The sequence below is a fragment of the Harmonia axyridis genome, chromosome 1, assembly GCF_914767665.1.
Source record: "Harmonia axyridis chromosome 1, icHarAxyr1.1, whole genome shotgun sequence".
In the NCBI taxonomy this organism is placed as follows: domain Eukaryota; kingdom Metazoa; phylum Arthropoda; class Insecta; order Coleoptera; family Coccinellidae; genus Harmonia; species Harmonia axyridis.
In genome coordinates this window covers 11,084,475-11,107,594 of record NC_059501.1, presented here as the reverse complement: position 1 = coordinate 11,107,594, position 23,120 = coordinate 11,084,475, and the positions used below count along the sequence as shown (strand labels likewise).

At 37.7% G+C, this 23,120-nt stretch overlaps 1 protein-coding gene across 3 annotated transcripts in view; it reads left to right on the top strand.

Moving 5' to 3' along the window:
- LOC123670709 (LHFPL tetraspan subfamily member 6 protein-like) overlaps positions 1-23,120 on the top strand; it is a 176,202-nt gene that overhangs the window by 137,252 nt on the left and 15,830 nt on the right. For all 3 annotated transcript variants that reach the window (XM_045604240.1, XM_045604238.1, XM_045604239.1), the window contains exon 4: positions 13,659-13,825. In XM_045604240.1, coding sequence (XP_045460196.1) covers positions 13,659-13,825 — 167 coding nt within the window. The remainder of the gene's footprint in view (positions 1-13,658; positions 13,826-23,120) is intronic.

Sequence of the window (23,120 nt, the reverse complement as noted above, 5' to 3'; positions counted from 1 at the left end):
TTATATGCCCATTTTTTTAAATACTTGAGTTTTTTAAGATTTTGCCTTTTGTTGACAAGAGACCAGGTTGATATTGTAATAATTATTCAGAATTGTTATATGATTTGTCCGATTGTGTTTCATTTTTTGTGGTTTTTTGTTTTGTTTTTCCAATTTTCCTCTCACCCTCAGACGTCACACAGATATGCTATCTTTTTGTTGTCAACTGAAATGTGATGTTTTCTTATATGACTCTTGTTTTATATTTTATTACGTTTTCATTATTTAACTTAGGACAAATTAATATTAGCTCCTCATTTGATTTGTATCGTTCTTCCAGAGCTCTGAGGAATAAACCGAAACGTCAGTCTTTTGGTCTTTTCCCATCAATCTTATTTTGACTACAAATATAAACGGAAGGCCGTAAATATATTCTTCATTAATGGACACGCTGCAGATCGCTAACGGTTCAAAAAGGAAAAAAACTGGTATTTGAAGAAAAAATAAGAATTAAACCATCTTTCCAATGGTTGATTCTACACATCTACACATTCTACACATTCGAAAAAGGGTACTTCATGGAGGTGTTAAAATTTTTCAAGAGTTTATTATTGCTAGTATAAAACCAAAATGGTACACGCATCGAATTTATTCGTGAGAGGAAGATTACGTTCGTGTTCGTGGAACGTCGATGAACATGGATAATAAAGTGAACTGGGAGAGGTCGATTGGGTTTTAATAGCAATGTAATAGCCTGATTAAGTTCGTATGAGCGCTCTTGTTACAAAACGCCCACTCCCGACGAAGGTTATAGGCGATTGTTATACAAATCATGCGAAAATGTACTATGTTGTGTATTTGAATGTAACACATAGTTTGTTCCAAACACATAGATTGTTCCAAACATGTATTACACTCCTCTTCTCCCTTTATGAGTCGTCACATCGATGTGAAATACGGGAATAGGTACTCGGCTTTAGCATAATCAGAATGAATCTTCCTGTTGATTCGGAATTTATATAGCGTCATGATTTCATGCAATCGGACATTATCCATATTGTGGATATGAAAAAGAATGTTTCCAATATTTTAACCTGTCAAACCTTACTGAACCTAATCTGAAACATCATTGTTTGAGGAAGTAATCCATGTAATCTTAATTTCATCAAATAATGTAAATATCATCCTAACATCATCTATGCTATCTACATCTTCACCCAACTCCAGCTCATCTGGCCTTCCTTCAACACAGGCTACGTATATCTCTACTGACCTTACCAAAAGCATGTCTATACCTCCACCAAATATAAGAGAAAACCAAATCAAAACAACTAATTTTAAGGTCATTTCTATATTATTAGGTGTGAAACTACGCTTCCACTGTTTTGCAATAATCTTAAAAAGGTTTTTGTAAACATAACGCTATCGAAATATTAGTCGATTCGTATCTGCATCAAATAGTTATTTTTGATTGAACATGTCAGATTACGAGCCAAATACTCGTCATTTGCGGGAGGTTTTAATTTTCTGCTGTATAATGAAGAAATCTGCTGCTGAGGCTCATCGAATGCTCTCAAATACGTAAGGCCGCTATTAGTGAAAGAAAGTGCCAAAAGTGGTTTCATCGCTTCAAGAACGGTGATTTTGACGTCGAAGACCAGCATGGCAATTGAAGAAAAAAGGTTCTCGAAGATGCAGAATTAAAGGCATTACTCGATCAAGACTGGTGTCAAACACAACAAGAATTGACAGAATCATTGAGAGTAACACAACAAGCCATTTCAAAACGCCCGAAAGTCAGATTCAGAAACAAGGAAATTGGGTGCTGTACGAGTTGAAGCTGAGATAATATGTTGAACGGCGTTTGCTTTCTTGGGAAAATCTGTTTGCAAGGCAAAGTCGAAGGGATTTCTGCATCGCATTGTGACTGGAGATGAAAACTGGGTTCATTACGATAATCCAAGCGCAGAAAATCACGGTTCCAATGTCATGCTCAGTATTTGGTGAGATCAGCTCGGCGTAGTGTATAATGAGTTGTTAAAACTGACTGAAACAATCACAGGCGATCGTTATCGAATGCAAATAATGCGTTCGCGCCGAGAACTGATAGACAATACAACGAGAGACATGATAAAGTGATTTTACACCATGACAATGCTCCACACCATGTTGCGAAAGTGGTCAAGACATACTTGGAAACGTCTTATCCCACCCGCCGTATTCTCCAGACGATGTTTCCTCGGACTATCACTTGTTTCGATTAATGGCACACGGCTTGGCTGACCAGCACTTCCGGTCTAATGAAGAAATGAAAAATTTGATCGATTCGTGGATCGCTTCAAAAGATGACCAGTTTTTTCAACGTGAGATTCTCACGCTGCCTGAAAGATAGCAGAAAGTAGTGACCAGCGATAGACAATACTTTGAATCAATAATATACAAACAGTTCATCAGTTTTTTACAATAAAGCCTCGAATTTCCGAAAAAAACGCCGCCCGCAAAGTTGTACGCCTATGTATTTTAGCCAATATAGGACAAAATTCAAATATACTGATGCCATGTGAGATATTTCATACAATTACCTACAGAGCAATAACAATGAATTGTATATAAAATTATAGAAAGAGCCTGTTTGGTTTTGACGTTAACATAAAACTCATATTTTTAAGTTCATTGAAATGCCGCAGGAGGAGCATTGTTATCATCTCCTGTGCGATCGAATGAAATTGCAAATGGAAAGTTATGACATATCATGAAAAGTTTATGTCGTGAAGCTTCACTCGTTATTCTCACTGCGCTTCCCTGAGTTGTATCGTTTTATTTGTACTTTATTCAAGTTGTCGTATTTCAGATATGCAAATGGAGAGAATATGCAGTATCAATAAAATTATGCTTCGTTTTCTGATCGTAGATGCTTTATCGGTAAAAGCAAATAGAAATTGGTTCTGAGAAATGGTTTCTTGATATTTTATTTTATGCTTGAATCAGTATTATGTTCATCTGCGAATATAAGAATATGATGTTATTGAACTAACAAAAAATATTGAAGAATTTCTAAAGTGCACTTGAGAAGAATAACTGACATTTTGAACCTTTTAGAATTATTGGAATATTCAGTAGATAACTATAGTTGAATTGATGAAGCAGTCCCTAATTAGCCTTTTATATATTACATTCTTAAAGTTTTACAATAATGAAGAAAAACATAATTAAAACATTTGAAGAATTATAGGAACGAATACTCAAATATATCCAAGAGAAATATTACGCTGATAAAGTGAATTGTAGGGACTTCCTTATAGAATCTGAATAGAGAGCTGAACCAAGCTTCGACATTGATTTCCATATAATGCGATACTCTTAATACGTTGAGTTACAAAAGGAAATTGTTACTGAACTTTTTTTTCACATCTGAACTGTCAGTCGAATCAGAAGAATGCTTTTTATGTGAAAGTCATATGGAAAGGGGGATCCTCAGAGCTCCGTGTTGAGACCACTGTTTTTTCTATTGTTCAGCAATGATTGACCATTTTTGACTGGTCCTTTGTTGATATTGTTTGCAGACGACGCATGAGTAACGGTTTCGGCACTGAGTTGTAAGGAGCTTCAATAAGCTTGTAAAAACTTGATGACGATGATGAGTTTTTCAGTTGGTGTTGGTGAAATGATTCAATATCAATAAAACAGTCCTATTCCGAGTAACAAACAGTAATGTCCATAAAAAGAGAGAAAGAGAGTGATGTCCACCCTGATTTCTTGGTGATATTAATAACTTCAACAGAATGCACGAAATTTCTTAGAATACACATCGACAGGGAGCTAAATGGTCATCCTATATCATTATTCATGCAAACAAATCAATAATTCCTCCACTTCCATAAATAAGCTCAACAATTATTGGCCTCGTGGTTCTCTAATTAACGTCTCATTTGGTCTTGTTTTCGGCCACCTTGTGTGAAATATTTTACTCTGGGGTAACAACACTTCAGTTTGAATAATGTTTATTGCACATAAGAGAATAATTAGATGGATGATCATTCAAATCAATATTTTAACCTCTCTAAAATTCTACATTTGCCTTGTATGTATTTTCCATTAAGAATGCTACGATTTGAAAAGGTTATAACGGAAACACTGAATTATTTTTTTACATTTCTCCTGTCATCTGTGTTCAGAAGTTATGAAAATATACAAGCTTCAACAACGTTTATGAATTGTGAAATTGGTATTTCAAAATCAGTTTTAATTATTCAATCAATCGACTCATTATTCGTTTACTTTTTTAGCAAGGTCTCTGAATCTTCTTTACAGGTGTGAAGAAATTTTCAAGAAAAAATTTTTTTGTTGAAAAATCAGTTAGTTCAAAGAGGTTTTTAGTATGTACACTATGTCATGGCTCATTTACTTCGACCCGATGGTACCTGATGAAATTTGTCACCGAATGAAAGTCGACTATTACAGTTTTATTCATGCTCAATTTTCACCCCTTTTAACACCCTCACGTGAAAAATTATAATGTGTGAAACACTGCACTTCAGTTATAATCTTAAGTAGGTAATTATTAGTACGTTTCAACTGCAGTAGAAACGTACTAATTACTTCTCTATTCAAAAAATTTAGACGGTGATGGAGATGGCACAGGGTGTATCAAAAAATCCTTCAAAAATGCATAAAAATTTGGTGAAAGTGAAACAAAAATTGACCTGTTTCGCGCACTGCAAAATGAATTGTCAAAACCAACTGAACAATCACAGGCTATCGACATCAAACGCAATTAATGCGTTTGAGCCGAGCATTAAGAGAGAAACGGCCACAATACATTGAGAGACATGAGTAATGTGATTTTACATCATGACAATGCTCGACCCCATGTTGTGAAAGTGGTCATACTCAGAATTTGAAATGGAAAGGCCTACCCCACTCAACGTATTCTCTAGATGTTGCTCCCTCGGACTATCACTTGTTTCGATCAATGGCACACGGCCTAGCTGAACATCACTTCCGGTCTCATTAAGAAGTTGAAAATTGGATCGATTGGTGAATCGCTCCAAAAAATGTTCAGTTTTTTCAACGCAGGATTCGTACGCTGTCCGAAAGATGGGAGAAAGTAGTAGCCAGCGATGGTCAATACTTTGAATTATGAATGTATAACCAGTTCTTTACAATAAAGCCTCGAATTTCGGAAAAAAACGACGGAAGCAAAATTGTTCGCCTATGTACATAAATACAAGAAGGAAATGATAAATCGATATGGAAATATTTTTCAAAGACTATAAACCAGTAGAAAGTAATTATTTTGTAAATTATTTGCCGTTTTATCTTGACTCCTCCTAAACACTTTCAGTGTCCTAATGGACCAATAAAGTATTGTATTGTATCACATTTAGACCCCAAGAAAAAGAGTCGCAAAAACGCCATTGTCAACGGATTTGGGTAGAACCTGCTAACAATATGCGCTGCAAGCCGTACCCCCACTTATCACGTTCATTCCGCTGCTTTAACCTCCAGATTTCTTAGGTCGCAACACGTCCCATAACCCCAACTCAATCTGTCATATCCTTCAGGATATTATGTGCTCAGAGAGCGCACCACCAAACGTCCTGCCTTAATGCGACAAGCTTTGAGCACAAACGGTCGATGCTTAGATCCTTCCGGCCATTCCCTTTTGTGCCTGAACATCAACTGATTGATTTCACTTAAGTCTCCCACTCTCGGTATGAAATATTAAAACCTAAAAGTCCGTCTCCAGTTGACACAAATGTTATTTCTTGGCAATTTTTCATCGGGTTCGATCCGGTTGCATCCAGTGAACAATGGCCGCAGTTCTGGAGGATCGCGAGGAGGAAAATATGAACGATGAGTTTTTCCGAGAGAGTGGTTGAATGGGAAACTTCATTTTTCAGATTCGAAATGAATGTGCAGTCTTTATGCTAGATGGGAACACTTAAAGTTTCGGAGTTCAGAATTTCCACTCGTTTCTGTGACAGGCCCAATGTTTTACTTTATTTCGCGACTTATAAATTTTTCTGGTGAATTTCTAGGAGTCGTTCAATCATAGATTACACGGGTCAACAGATATTCTAGTGCTCGCGATTTTTCAACTGCTCATGGTTGATTTTTTGGTGCAGAATCGGAAATAGTTCTCAGATTTTGTCTATCTGATTTATTTTTTGGGATGTGTAAGTTGTATATATTTCATGTTATGATTGTAAATATTTACAGTTTGAAAGAAATGCATCAATTCAAATATTCCTCGACAAGAATATTGATTTGAGTACTAACTAGTGAGCCCATAGATCTACCTTGTAGAGAGATCAATAAAGCCCATAGATTCACATTGCCTATAGATCTATAAGGCCCATAGATCTACATTACCCATATTGCCCAAAGATTCACATTGCCCATAGATCCACATTGCTAGTAGATCCAGAATGCGTATAGATCCACATTGTCCATAGAAACACATTGCCCATAGATACATATTGCCCATAGATCCACATTGCCAGTATATCCAGTGCCCATAACTGATATTATAATCCAAATTTTCAGATGTCAAATATGTCTTCTTCTCAAGGATAGTCTAATTGGTACTCAATAGTCGTTCATCCTGTATATTGATTAATCAATCAAAAAATACCTTTGTCACTTATCATTTCAAAATTTTTTTATATGCTTTCCTAGCATGGAGATTAGTAAGGTGGTTTCGCTTTAGTCTCACTCAATAGTCGGGCATCATGTGGATAACCCATCGGCTGTGATATCAATCTTCCATAGATTCAATGTCCTGATGGAATCTTTCCAATGTTCTTCACTAAAATCATCCAGGTTTTCTGGAAAGTAATCGAGGTGGCTGTGTGGGTAGTGATCTTTTCTGCTCTGTCACAACCGAGAATTCTAACATTCGAAGCATAGTTTCCACTATTCTATGTAATTATCTGTTTTATGATTCCCAAGAAAATTTTGTACTACTTGAACAAATGAAAACCATCCAGTCTTGTTTTATCGGTATAGTGAATTGTGGACCGTATAGTGGAAAGTATCCAAAACTATTTTCCTCTAGTTTTAAAGCCTTTACAAAGTGCTTCATCAGTCACAAATTCATATTGAAGAAATATTCTTCCTCTCGTAACCAAAGCTTCGTTGATAACGTTTTGTTTTTCTTGAATCATTCTTTTTCTTTTTTTTTTCATTAGTCAATTTCTCTTAATCAAGTGTTTATTTTACCGTCCTTTGTGTACCATTGTCCACAACTAACTTTTAATTCGGTCGTTTCATCACGTATTCAATTCGCGACCAATCTACAAATCACTCTTGACTGAATCTCGACTTCGTCTTAAGTCTGAGGCTGACCACTGACCGGTAATTCTCGACTCTAGACTGATCGTTAACTGTCCTCTCGTATCATTCCACCATGGTTATCATGGTCTCCCGGTATCGGGGAAGTACTAACTACCACCCCTCTTGTTCAATAAAAAGCTTTGGCGGTACCGCCTACGAAATACTCTATGATTCCTAGAATTTAGGTGGATTTTCGCTAGAAATATTTTCGAGCCAAGGGTATTTTGCAAGTGTTGCTTTTATGATATACAGATGGTCCGCAACATGTTCGCTCGTTATTTCACAAATTATTAAAAACATGCAATAAAACTACAATGAACCAAAATATCAACAAAATTTCAATGAAATTCACTGGAACTCATCTGGCATATATTCGTCAACAGAGTAGTAACATCTAGAAAACAAAAAGAGTCTGAGACGTCTTTTACATGAATGCCATAATTTTATTTACTCTAGGAGAGGGTAATATATTTTGATGGCCAAATGATTCGTGGCTTTCTGTGCTAGCTTACTCCATGATAAGGCACGCAAAGATCTTGTCTTTTACGTGTGGAATACTGATAGCATTCGCCATTCAAGAACAAATTTAACATGTCTTGAATGTAGGTACAAGAGACAATGGTTCCACTAGTTCAATTGAAAACGCCATGCCCTCAACGCATTGAGGTACTAATAGATCTCGCAAACTGCAATACCTGGGAGATATTATGAGGAAAGATACATACCAGTCGCTACAGCTTATTGTCCAGGGAAAGATAATGGGCCAAAGATCAATAGGAAAAAGAAGAAACTCATGGTTGGAGATGGTCAGTTTGTTCATTTTCCGAATTTGTCAAGTGCATTGTAAGGAAAAAATGTTGATACAATGCATTCAAATCATCAAAGGAATTGTAAACCATACGAGTACACATTCTCCTATTCTAACTGAAATTTGAAAGTTAGGACAACGGGCGCTCAAACACATCATCAACTAATTTCTGTCGACAAGTTTTCAATAAAGTCCATCCTAGATCACAGGCAGCTAAGATCGAGCTGAAGAAAAAAAAAACCCTCAGCTCGATCGCAGCTTGCCAGGCTCCAATTTAAACCAGGAACGCTACGAAGCACACGGTCACTCGAAACTCCTTAAGTTTTCAAGGCGGCCGTTATAAGAATTGTGTAGCATCTGCGCCTAGAACGAACGACATAATAATTTACTTAAACCGAATAAACTTGCCCGCTTCCGGTTATTGTGTCATAATTCGGCCGGCCGGGGAAAAATAGCAGATCGCTTTCGAGCAGTCCCGGGAGCAGCTGGAACTTCGAGTCGCAAATCAGGTACGTCGCGATATAATTGCAGTTTGGAAAGCGACTTTCTGCGACATTTATTTCTTTGAACTTGTTCCACGTGCGAGGGGAGATTTTTGCGCTCCGTTCGAATGGAATGTCCATGACGGATGGTTAGGGAGTTAGGTCCCAGGAGTTGCAGTCGATACTCCGCTTGTGTGCCTAATATTTGCTTGTGCGCCAGTTTAGCACGACTTTATGAACTGGGAGTATTCTAGAAGAATGAGAAAAGAACTGATGTTGTGTCAGGAGGTTTTGCTTGCTGTTCAAATTGATATTCATGTAGGATCCAGTTATTGTTCCCTGTAAATAATTGACATGGTCAGCAGAATGCTTGGAGACCTATTAGTTTTTTCAAGTGTCGAGGGCATGACAGTTTCAATGAATTTACAGGGAACGAATTGCTGTTGTAAGTAATGTGTAAAGAAAGTTTCAATTCTTCGAGGTGTCGAAGACATGTCATGTCGATTGTAAATCTCAAGAGATATACTGAGGGTTGAGAAAGCTCGAAAACGTGCACGGTGGTTCCGGATGTCACATCTGCGTATCACGTGCTGGTCATTTGAGAATATTCCACGACTGAGATTTCCAGTAATCTGCGTACAAATTTGTGAGCGGTACGGCCAAGCTCTTATTGGACTAGGGGTGGTACTTGGTACTTTTCCCCGATATCGGGGTGATGCTAAGGGTGTGACCAAGTTGGAAGAAGGGAAGTCGATAGCCAGAGGAGTTCAGCCTATTGGTTATCGGTCCGTCGAGGCTCAAGAAGTAAGACGTAAAGACGAAAAGACTGTGCGCGGACTAGAATTATACAAGTCGCTAATTAGTTGAAGACGAGACTACCGAAACTTGAAGAAGGACGAAGATGCGATAGTCGAAGACGTTTCGTGTAATTAAGATTCGACAAGTTTGGGACGAAATTCAGTATCTTATTATGAGAAATTGTGATTAAGACGCTAATCAAGATCTTCTAAATACTGTGTTTGTTCGGTAAGTGTGACTTTGTAAATAGATGTATATAATTTAAAGTGTTCAATTATTACAAACCCGGGTAATGTCACGGAGGAGAAGACGAAAGGCCAGGTTATAGATTCATACCTCTAGTCGATCGATTAACCAAGCCTACATTCATGTGATTCTTCACGAAATTTCGTATGAAACTCAGAGATATTGAAAAATCTTTTAAACTAATAAAGGTTTTTCCAATAAGAGATTACGTTTTGAAAAGCATGCTATCTGGAGAGCGTAAATTTTGAAGCTGTCATCATTTGATAATTGTCAAGTAAAAAATATGCCATTACTATAGAAATGGAATACGCCTGAAAAATGAATTGAAGTTGTTGAAATTCACTACAAGCATTGTAAGAATTTTGCAGTCACAGTTCGCAAAAGTGAAAAACTTATGTGTCGTCGTGAAGCACCTTCGCGGCCGACAATGGTGGTGAAAAAATTGAGTTAGTGATGTAAAGAATCATATTCCTCGACAAAAATTCAGGATTATCTATTCCTCGCCGAAATCCTTCGAAGAGTAAGATCCTCAGACTTTTAAAGTTCATTTGACACCAAAACTCAATCACCAGCAATATCACATCTTCGCTGATGGGAGCTTGAAATACATAAAAATGATCCTGATCTTCATCGAAAAACCAATTTAAATGAAGAGGTCTATTTTCATCTCGGAGGCTACGTTGATAAGTAGAATTTCGCATTTTTTGGAAACCCCTATTTTTCGTCATAATGCAATGGAGAAATCCTTTCCGTCTTTGCCTTGCCAGCAGCACAAGCAAAAAAAATGTGACGCTATGATTTTACATTATCACCAAAAAGTTGAATTTGGTGTTGCTTCAATATTCTTCGTGGAATCGAACATGAAATAATCTATATTTAATGAGATCCTCCAATATCAGAACTTTCAGAATTTTCTAGGAATGAATATGTCAGTGTTCGGGTTTCATTTACATACTGTAATATAGAGAAACATCAGTTTTCTTTCAAAACATCTCTGTATATTTCTTCATCCTTAAATATGTTCTTAGAAGAACTCAAAGTATCAATTTGCTCTTCATTTAATGTACGAAGAGCATTGAAATTAAGAAAATCGTTAATGCAATTACGAATTCAAATTTTCGAATGAATACTAAACCATACGAGTGAACGTCCTCTTTCTCCTTATACAGAAACATTCTTCAAGGCACACATGCATAATACGTTCGGTAACAAAACTACGAGCAAAACTATGATGGAAGTCGAAAATAAATCTGAACCCCAACAAAAAAAAATAATAAAGAAAAGCACGTGACAAGAATCAGCATGAGAAATGCAACTCCCAATTTCGTTGAGAAGTGGAATAAAATCCAAAGTGCGATAATAGAATTATTACCTACTGAATGAGCATTCCACACCTTCTTTTCCACCTCTCACTTCAGAGTGAACATTTCGATTAAGTACTGAATAGTTATTCACAGGAACTTAATTATGGTCCATAACTCCAGGCGTTCATAAAACGAAGTATAGTTTCATTTTTCTTTGATCCTTGAAAAACTTTCCCAGTCATGATTTCCTCCGCTCAGCTGCATTCCAAAGGCAGCCTGAAAACGTGTTGAACGTACAATTCGGTTTAACCAGAGGACTCTGGGGATTTCCACAAAGAGTTTTAGATCATCTGGACCTTGTAACTCGTCAATAGGGTTTTCACTCCAGAACGTAAACTTCAATTTTCGGAAGAATGGGCTTCTACGGAATTTTCCCGGGAAAATACTTGGAAACGAACGTGTTTCGGGGGAATCACTTTGGTTGGGACCGAAATAGGTTTGAATTCGGGGCAGCTGATGGGTATTTTTTATTCTTTCGTGAAATAAGAGCATCGCAAATTTTCCACAAAGTTCAATACTTCCCCAATTTCACGAAATATCCAAAATAAAATTATATCATTACTAATTCAAAGAATCCCATATGTAATGTGAAGTATACAGCTCTTAATTTAACTGCCTTATATAGGATGTCCCCTAATCTAATTAGTGGTCAATAATTCACCACCATATAGGGTGAATTTCAAAGCTATGACCCTTGAGATGAATTACAATTTTTATAAACCAGTGAAATTGATTAAATTTATTTTTAGTCTTATCACTTGAGGGCTTTCACTACTATTATTTACTTTGTCACTGTACTAGATGACTTCAGTGGCTTTTGGTCTAGTTCTTGCACTAATTTATATACCCATTTTCTGAAGTTTTCATCTACCCTCAAAATACCAAGGTTTATACCAATTCATGAGAAGAAAAAAAGAGACACCCACCTTATAACGAATTATAGATGTATTTCCACATCATAGCTATCTATAATTCTGGAGTTCAGATGAATTTTTTTAGTTGAATCAGTCAAAAATCTCAAAAAGAAAACCTCTCACAGAAAAAAAATATTGATGGTTTTGAGCGGGAAGTCTACTTATGATGAAATGTTTATCCTTAATTTCTCCCTTTTTGGGGGTGTGGTCAATTTTGGAATTTCAAATGGAAATTCGCTGTTTTTATTGCTGATTTTACGAAAAGAATATAGACGTTTTGTACGAACACTCTTTCATGCTTCGTCACAGATGAGTCTGTGATCGAATTTGAATTTTCCGTCTGAATGACCTTGAAGTATCCATTCCGATTTGAAAAGTTTTTCCATAGGATGTTTTCTTTTCGAGATTTATGACTGAGTCAACTCAAAAAAACCGGTATAATTGCATGTATAATTATTCAAAAAAATATTCCAAATTAACTATCCGTCAAGCTTCACAGGCCAACTCAAACTGTCTCTTTTATTGTTTCTAAATAAGATAATATTCTGAGAAATTTTCTTTAGGGTCGCAGAATGTGAGTTGGACTCAACGACAATCTGACGAGTTTAGCAATGACCTGGGTTTTGCTCAGGGGTCCGTTCAAGGCCCACTTTTATTTCAACTTTTCTGCCTGCATATCAGATTGCATGAATAATGATCATATTTGCCGATTACACTACGATCACGATCAGAAGATCAAATTGCTAGGACGTGAACTTACATTGCATAATCATTGTACATTGTTTGGACCACAGGGACACACTTATCATCAGTCTGATGAAGTCAGTGATATTTAGGTTTCGAAATATTTATCCTCTTATCATAGAATATCAGATAGGATAATTGAAAACAACAGAGTTCGGAAATTTCTGGGGCTTCATGTTGGCATTATCCTGAGGTGACGTTGCCGCACAGTCTATGTTTGTGTAAATCTAAACAAAGTTTACTACGCTATTTCCCGTTTCAGGAGTTGTCTCCTCTTTACTGAGCGTTTATTATAGCATTTTGAATAGTCATTTGGGTTATAACATAGTTCTTTGAGGGATCTCATCGAGTTAGCATTTCTCAAAAAATATCCCAAACCGGATACCCTGCGATATCTTCGAACCCGAGCCCCAGTTCGAATTTATTCTGAAAAAGCAATCCCTTTTTTCATCAGTAGCAAAATTTAGGAGGAAAATGGAAAGAAAAATTTCTAATCAAACTTGAAATACATTGACGTCCCAAAAAATTGTGAAATGAACCATTGAAAACCTCAGTATGAGGAACACCTGATTGAAATTTTTGTGAGAATAGTTAGAGCTACTAGATAATAAGTGTCATACCAAATTTCAAGAGTTTTGCCTCACTGAGAAATAAATGGAATCCATACTAAAGGACGAAGCTTTGAGAAGCTGTTGTTCCATCAAAAACATTTTTCGAAGGAACATAATTTGAAGTCTCCCCCAATCATTCGATCGACGAACACGTTGGTGAATAATTGACCACTAAATCTGGGACACCCAGTTGATAGATATACCATCCATATAGATCGATCATCTAGGTTCATGTACCAAATAAGTAGATCAACCAACTAGATAGATCTGCTGGCTTACTAGTTTGTTCCGTCGTTCTAATGAAATATGAATAACTCTGAAATGAATACATTGATCATTGGACAGTTCATGTAATGTCATGGTTTTTTTTGCAGATTTTGGGATATCCCCAGTCCATGGTGGCAAGCAAGTACCATACTTGTTGGTACGGGGAGTGCACTCAGTTTACTGATAGCTGTCACAGCAAGTGCTGCCTGCTGCATAACATATGTCATTCACTCAGGCAATGCGAAAATTGCAGGATCTGCACAACTTTTATCAGGTAAAAAACAACTATTATACATATAAAAAGATATTTGAATGAGGAATCTATAAGCATACTAATAACAGTCTCTCATTTGATATAACTTGAAGATAATTCCACTATAGGATGTAAGATCTAATAATAAATATTGTGGTCCAGTAGAAAAACTCGATTCGATCATCTATAGATAATCATTTTTTTCGTAACTTTTGTCAGTTTGAGCTGCTATTGGTCATGATATTAGTTATCACAAATCAATTTGGGGATGTCAAAGTCCTGTTCAGAACTCAACATATCTTTCATAACCCTTTCCAATTATCATATTTCCCAATTACAGACACAAAAAAATATTTTGAAACATTAATAGAGATGTGGATTCACTATGGCCATAACGCTTGAGCACATTTACTCCTCACTCATAAAAGATAACCATTCACCATCGATTTATATCACTGAAACAAATCACCGAACTATATTTCTTTTACGAATTGAAATACGACAAGTCCTAAGATTCTTTTATCTGATCGCAAGAGAATGATCACAATAGAAATCCTAGCATCCTCTCATTGATTCAATAGCATTATTTCACCTAACATAAAACCATCTTCCATTTAATGGCCTCGTATATTTCGAAGAGGCAACTTCAGTGCCATTGCTTCTGTTGGAAGGTTCATATATAAGAAATACACTCTCGCCGTACTACTTATCTTGATAGAATTTCGGAATCTCACATTCCCCGTTGAAACAAAATTAGAATGAAGGAGAATACGTTGATGTCGGAAATTGTATTTTGCTCTCCTTCCTTTTTGGATGAAGTAAATATTTGATATGTAGTATAAAAGACATTGCAAACATGTATTAGGTAAAGATACATCAATGACAATTATTTAATCTTGTAGTATTTTCAGATCAATTGGCAAACTGTTGAAGATTTTAATATTCTTATGCACATATGAGATAGATTTTTTTCTGTTAGAGTTAGATATAGAGGAACTTATAGACCGGATTTCATGCGGTGGCTTAGATAAAATTAACGACCAGGAAGATTTTATTATGTGTTTGGTGGGATTGGCAGGGAATTTTTTACTATGAGCTGCCAATTAGGGCACAACTGTTAACTCGAAACTGCACTTCCAACAATTGGATCGTCTGAAGGAAGCAATTGCCCAGATGTGGCGAGCTCTGGCCAATAAGGTAGGAATTGTGTTCTATCAGGACAACACCAGCTTGGTTGGGAGGTTCTTATGCATTCACCTTATTGTCTGAATCTGGCACCAACATATTCTAGAAGTTTGGCATAATCATTTCGGTTCTTTATTTAACATCTATCAACTGAATTCCACTTCGGATTGGGAAAAAATAATTATTTTTCTATATTTAGCTGAAAAGGGTTCTGGATTAATGATCTGGACAAAATTTCGCTTTATCTTGAGTTTCATGTTGATCCGAAATATCAACTTCGATCAGACGTCATAGTTCAAATTATGTCTACGACTTCGAAACATTTACGAGGCGTGTATTTAAAGTAAGGTCTCCATTTATTTTTTTCACATTGAATAACATTTATATACTAAGTTTTGTACATTGCTGTAAAACTTGAAATCTAAGCTATTTTTCTACGTAATCGTCATTCACTTCGATGAGCTTCCTCATTCGTACGACAAACTTTTGTATCCCCTCCTCGAACCACGATCCCGCCGCCTCGCGCAAGAACGAAATGACCGCTTCATGAACTTCTTCATCGTTCGGTGTGTAATAATGAGCCCATGTTTCATCTCCTGTGACGATTGAATCACGAAATTCTTTCTCTTCCTCTTTAAAACTGGCGAGAAAGTCTTGGGCACATTGGACACGTTTGACTTTGTGCTCCGGGGTAAGCATTTTCGGGACCCACCTGGCAGACAATTTCCGGTATTGCAGGTTATTCACCAAAATTGAATGAATGTCTCTACTGCACACATCTTGGAGTTTTTCGGCCAACTTAATGACTGAACGTAGCTTGCACCTGGCGGGAGCGACAACCGGCACTTCCATTGCGGCTACGTCAAGACTGAGCGTCCTAATGAGCTCCACCAGGTGTCGATTGGTGGGAGGGGGCCTAACGTATTCAACAGTTCTGCCGGATTTCATCTAGCGCTACTTGCGGCGATACAATGGCCTTGCAGACCTCACTTCAAATACACACCTCGTAAATGAATTCTCTGAGAACTCATCCTAGGTTCATTGGTCTTTGGAAGCTCAGAGAAAAGTTAATAAGATGTTCGAACTTTTTCAAATTGACCTTCAATCCCCCAAAAATTAATCCAGAGACTGGACTACCACAATTCATCATTTTGTCAGACAATGTGTCCAAATCTACAGTATGGTAATAAAATTTTTGTGATGTTCCATTAGTTCTCTAGTTCTTGCACCCGTTCAATCAAGAATTAATCATTGCGTGTCTAGCCGGACTCAGCCAGACCTCTCGCTAATCTGATATTTATCATTTTGCCCATCTAGCAATCACTGCAACGCCAGGCTCCGAATCATCCATCAAATTCATCTTGCGAGGACTGCCCTGGCTCCGTATTACGTAATGAGTATCGCAGGATATTAATTTTTCTGTCACGAATTTCTGATCCACTGGACAGTTTGGTGGATCCATAATTGAATTCATCCCGAATTCTAGCAATTAAAACTTTACACTTCTCCTGGAATTAATTTCAATTCGGGAACACCTACTATTTGAATACTTCCAAAAAGTTTCGAGCATGAAATGAATTCCCAAGTAATAACGGGGGGATTGTGAAAAATTTATGTCTCCCCACGGTTAGGGGTAGATTAAAGGGTTTAACAATGATTAAATCTTGTGGATCAAAACGAGAGAGGGGTCTCTGAAAGTTATCGGACTGCATAACTCAAACCGTGTCAGACAGAATTCCAAGAATATAATCTGAGACCTTCCGCACACAATGGTAGATATGGATCTTCGTTGCGTTGGAGTAAACAACCCCATTACTGCTATTATCGTTGGCGAATTCTATTCTTATTTGAATTGTGTTGTTGAGGCTTTTGGAGTTGACATTTTTTGGTGGCAATATAGAGATGAAAGTATTCAAGGTCAGTTCAAGCTATGTTCTGAAGAGACCATTTTTTTAGTCATCTTGAAGCAGAGTAGAATATTTCAACGAGTCAAATTTTGAATTGGGGTTTTTTTTTTAGCTTCAGTGTTCTAAATATCTATAGGTTCTGATCGTTTCTCTTTTGATAAGGGATAAAATGTTAGTGAGCATGTAACTGACCTAACTTTTAAGTTTTGGAAATTCATATTTGTCGGAGCATGGAGTTTTTCGTTTTCCAAATACGTCCCAAACTGAAAAACACAATCCAAACAATGAAACAAACAAAGATTGTTAAATTCCTTAACGTTCTACCTTGTTTCCCTGGATGATGTATTCCGAACTTTCTACAATTATCAACGAAAATACCATCGACCTATCAGTTTCTACGAGTGTTAGTTGAAAGATATCCGATATCTTTCCATAAAAAACAAATCTTTAATAATTATAGTTAGAATGTTTCGATTTAGGTCGAATATACTCCGTTTTTTGGATAATATTTCGGCATTTTGAAGGTAATAGCATTACGCTTCTCTCATACTCGCAGGAGCTCTCGCCCCTATTACAAAAAATTGAGACAGTCCATTTTCACAAGCCTCTGTTGAAGCGAATTTTTCACCAGCAAAATTGTCTGCCATGGAAAGGAAAATATGGTAATCGCTTGGTACCAGGTCCGGACTATAAGATGTATGCATAAGAACCTTCCAACCAAGCTTCCTGAGCTTGTGGCGAGTAACTATCCCTGTGGGTGGCATGGCGTTTTCTGATGGAACATAATTCCTCTCCTATTAGACAGCTGGCCGCTTCTGGGTGATTGCTTCCTTCAGACGGTCCAATTTTTCACAGTTAAATTCTGAGTTAAGAGTTGTGCCAATCCTACCAAACAAACAGCAAAATCATCTTGGGCGTCAATCGTAGCTTGGCCACAGTTTCTGCCGGCTCACCTCGTTTCGACCACGACACTTTCGTTTGACGTTGTCGTAAATGATCCACTTCTCATTCTCTGTTATCCACCGCTTCAAAAATGGGTCGATTTTGTTGCGATTCAGCAGCGATTCGCAGATGGAAATTTGGTCCATGAGGTTTTTTCGCGTTAACTCGTGTGGTACTCATATATCGAGCTTCTTTTTGAGACCAGCCTTATGCAAATGGTTCCCAACGGTTTACTGTGCAATATTTAGCTCTTGAACAATCCGAATACTGCTTACATGACGGTCGGACCCGACAATGTCCATGGTTTTATCGACATTTTCGACCATTAGCCTTCCAGTAAGTGGTGCATCATTGATATCGAAATTACCGGAACGCAATCGACGAAACCAAGAATGCGTATGATTGGCTGTTACAGTATCAGGACCATAAACACAAGTTATATTTTCAGACGCTGAAAACTGTAAAATATAGCGTATTTACTCTCTGTCTCCATCTTTGTTACGCGCACAAATTGAACTGAGTCAACTAATCACAAGACTGTCAGCGAAGTTTTTGTAGTATGAAAACTCATCTTTCTAACACCATTTAGTGAAACCGGATCGGAGTTATATAAAGACAGATACAGATAACTAAAGCCATCTATAAGTCCTATCAAATCTAATTTTTTTAAAGTATTTTGAAATGATGTGGCTAGCCAAGACACAACTCATATTAGTTGAAGAGGCTTCGAAATCGGTTGAAATGGTTCACTACGAACGACTTCGTTGGATATTGACGTATTGTCATTCTGGTTGTTTTCAGTCAACATCATATTTTTTTTAAAAGCAAACAGTGAACCATTGATATGACCTAGAAATGAACATTGCTGATAGCTTTCGACCCCCTCTCCTCCCCACTCTAACAACAAACCACAAACCCCCCTTCCACAAACAAACGATCAGATAAGTATGCATAATTTATCGGCGAAGACGCACACATCATCCACTACTACACATCTCCACAGCACACTCCGATTCTTTCCTTTCCTTAACCCCTCGCTTCTCCTCCTCACGCTCAGGAGAGATAACGAGATAACTTCCCCCCTTTAAGGAGAACAAATATTTTCCGAGATAACAGGATCCTATCGAACGCTCCCAACGCGCGAAACGCCAAATATTTCCCGTCGAAAAGAGGATAACGAATTCATCCGAGTATTTTATTTCGCGATTTGTATACCCACTAAACCTGAGAGAACCACGGCGAGGCCCTTTGTGGGGCCCCAGGAGGGGTGGGGGGATAAATATTCATAAATTCCGCCGGCCAACTACCATAAAGTTAGCGTCAGCGGCGACTTCGGCCGGATATGGATTCGGCGTTGTTTTTAACGCCCGGCCAAGGGCGTAGAAATGGGGGGAGTACTGAGGGTAATTAATTCCCCCCCCCAAGATTTCCAAAATATAAAATTGCAGAATTCTCGCAAAGACGAAAAACGAAAATTTTTACATAAATTGAATGAATCATTTCACTTTTCTTCCAAATCCGCACGGCAGTAAAAACTCAGACCATTTTACGGTTTATGAGTTTATATCGCTTTCAAGATTAGTACTATTATTGCACTACGAGCTCGTCTTTTCCGAGGTTTATTATTTTCCTTCATCTATCCGCTTTCTCGGAATCGCCCTTTATTTGCCATCTGTGATTTTTGCATTCGTTATCGGTATAAACTTACCCGTTGTTTTCGGTTTTTTGTATCTTCTCGTCATAAAATTTCAGTATGTAGAAAAAACTGAGAACTAAGTAATTCGCATCGAAAAATTGTCTGGGCTGTGTTGTTCAGTTTATTGTGTTTCATTCAAATTGCAATTTATTTGTGAAGACATTAGTTTTGAATTGACTATATCTACACGGTGTTCCTTGATTGGAGGTACAAATGAAAATGAATGATATCTCGGATCATTTCAAGAAAAAACTTATTAAAATTTGAGTTTTTTTCTCATAGAACCTTCCCTTCGCAAGATATTTAATTTGAATTGGCCATAGATATTATTCCAATTCAAAGTTTTCATTATGTAATATGCTAATTTCGAAAGCAAATCCACAAGGTTATATTTTCTCTGGAAGAGTGTCTTCAGAAGCATTTTTTAGTTAGCTGGTAGTTCAGAAAAATGTTAAGAGAAACTCTGGTCCAGTACTATACTTTTTGGTTTGTTCTAGGTTCATCTTATCTGCTATCGATTTCGAGAAAAAAATTTCAAACAGCTCTCTAGTAATCATCAGGAATATCCAAATTATTATAAAGATCCAGCTAGTAAGCTGTAATGAATGAATTGATTATGAGTTTTGGTACTTATTAACCAACTCTGTAGCGAATATCAATAAAGATTTGATAAACTGATATAAGCATTACTAAAAAGTACGACATGCTAGTATCTCGAAAACACATCCTTTGCAGGCTCTTATTCATGTGTATCCTGATGGAACACAATCCCTCTCCTATTAGAAAAAGCTGGCCTCTTCTGGGCGGTTACTTCAGACGGTCCAGTTGTTGATTTTTGGCACTACAGTTCCAAGATAACAGTTGTGTCGTAGGGAAGCGGTTCATAATATATAATTCTCTGCCAATCTCACCAAACACACAGCAAAATCTTCCTGGCCGTCAATCCTAGCTTGGCCACGGCTTACCGCGTTTCGAGCAAGACCGTTTTCGCTTGACGTTGTCGTATGTGATCCACTTTTCACTAGCCGCCAACCGCTTCAAAAATGGGTCGAATTTGCGATTGAGCAGCGAATCTCAGATGGAAATTTAGTCCAAGAGGTTTTTTGCGTTAACTCGTATGGTACTCATACATCGAGCTTCTTCCTGAGACCATCCTTATGCAAATGGTTCCAAACGGTTTATTGTGCAATCTTTAGCTCTTGAACAATCGAAACAGTGCTTACATGACAGTCGTATTCGACAATGTCTATGATTTTATCGACTTTCCCGACAATTGGCATTCCAGTGCCATCAAAATAACCAGAACGGAATCGACGAATCCAAAAGTTCTTTGAAAGTACTTTGAATTGTGGGAACTAGCCATGACATTTATCTTATATTTGTTGAAGTGGCTTCGAAATCGGTTGAAATGCCACCTTCAGTACGAACGATTTCGTTAGATATCGACGTAAATTTTTATAAAGATCCTGCTAGTAAACTGTAATTAATGAATTGATTATAAGTTTTGGTACTTATTAACCCACTCTGTAGCGAAGATTAATAAAGATTTGATAAACTGATATAAGCATCACTAAAAAGTACGATACACTAGTATCTCGAAAACAAAGCGTTTGCAGGCTCCTATTCATGGGACTTTTGATTCTTAAAATTATCCAAGGAATCTCTCATTTTCCTCCGTAACTTCAATTTAGGAACATCCAATAAAAGTATAAGAGCAATCTAATTGGTAAAAAAAAAATTATTTCGAGTAATCGTTATCGATCATCTTTTTCTCAAATTACAGATATGGGTGAACATTGTCTTCAAAAAATTTTTTTTGATTACTCCCCCCCAAGACAAAAAATGATGTACGCGCCAATCGCCAAATATTTCCCGTGGAAAAGAGGATAACGAATTCATCCGAGTATTTTATTTCGCGATTTGTATACCCACTAAAACCCGAGAACCGCGTCGGGGCCCTTTGTGGGGCCCGTGAGGGGTGGGGGGGATAAATATTCATAAATTCCGCCGGCAAACTACCATAAAGTTAGCGTCAGCGGCGACTTTGGGCGGATATGGATTCGGCGTTGTTTTTAACGCCCGGCCGTAAAGGTGTTGCGGCGCTACCGACGCCGTCTCCGGGGACGGTTGGCGGCACTGATGGTGGTTTTTGGCGGCTATAATAAATATTCGGCCGGGACGCATCCGATATTCCGGAACGATTTTATACCGGTTGCGGACGTGTCGTTCGACATCTGCTTCTCGGCTTGTATCGGGGGGGATGTTAATAATGAATTTTTGTCGTATTTTGTTGGAACCTTGAAAGGTGTTTTTCATTGATTTCAATATTGTGTGGGAGAACTCTGCAAATTTAACATTAGGGGTTTATTATTTCTCCTGTATTTCTTATAATGCATCGAAATATTCAAGAATGTATATTAGGCGTTCAACTTCGCGTCCGCCGTTATCTTCCGAAATTTGAGGCTTTATTGTGAAAAACTGGTTATACATTTATGATTCAAAGTATTGTCCATCGCTGGCCTCTTCTTTCTCCCATATTTCGGCCAGCGAATGAATCCCGTGTTGAAAAAACTGGTGATGTTTCGAAGCGATCCACGAATCGATCCAATTTTTTACTTTATGATAAGACAGGAAGTGCTGATCAGCCAGGCCTTGTGCCATTGATCGAAACAAGTGCTAGTCCGAGGGAGCAACTTCTGGATAATACGGCGAGTGGAGTAGGATTTCCCATTTCAACGATTCCAAGTATGTCTTGACCACTTTCGCAACATGGGTTCGAGCATTGCCATGCTGTAAAATCACTTCATCATGTCTCTCGTTGTATTGCGGCCGTTTATCTTTCAATACTCGGCTCAAACGCATTAATTGCATTCGATAACGATCGCCTGTGATTGTATCAGTCGGTTTCAACATCTCATAATACACTACGCCAAGTTGGTGCCACCAAATACTGAGCATGGCATTGGAACCGTGAATATTCGGTTTGGCCGACGACGTGGAAGCATGGCAGCGATATCTCCATGATTTTCTGCGTTTGAGATTATCGTAATGGAGCCATTTTTGGTCCCCAGTCACAATGCGATGCAGAAATCCCTTCCGTCTTCGCCTTGCAAGCAGCTGTTCACAAGCAAACAAACGCCTTTCAACCTCTCTCGGCTTTGACTCGTATGGCACCCAATTTCCTTGTTTCTGAATCATTCCCATGACTTTCAGGCGTTTTCAAATGACTTGCTGCGTCACTCCTTATGATCCTGCCAATTCTTGTTGCGTTTGACAAGAGTCTTGATCAAGTAATGCTTCCAGTCTTGTATCTTCGAAAACCTTCTCTCTTCTACCGCCATGCTGGTCTTCTACGTCAAAATCGCCGTTCTTGAAGCATTGAAGCCACTCTCGGCACGTTCTTCCACTACTAGTGGCCTTACTATAGGTATTTGAGAGCATCCGATGAGCTTATATTAAAGTAGAAAATTAAATGACGAGAATTTGGCTCGTAAGCTGTTTAATCTAGAATTACTTCATGTTGCTGATGTTTCGATGGCGTTATGTTTACAAATACTTAAAACAATTGTATTACATCTACGATATA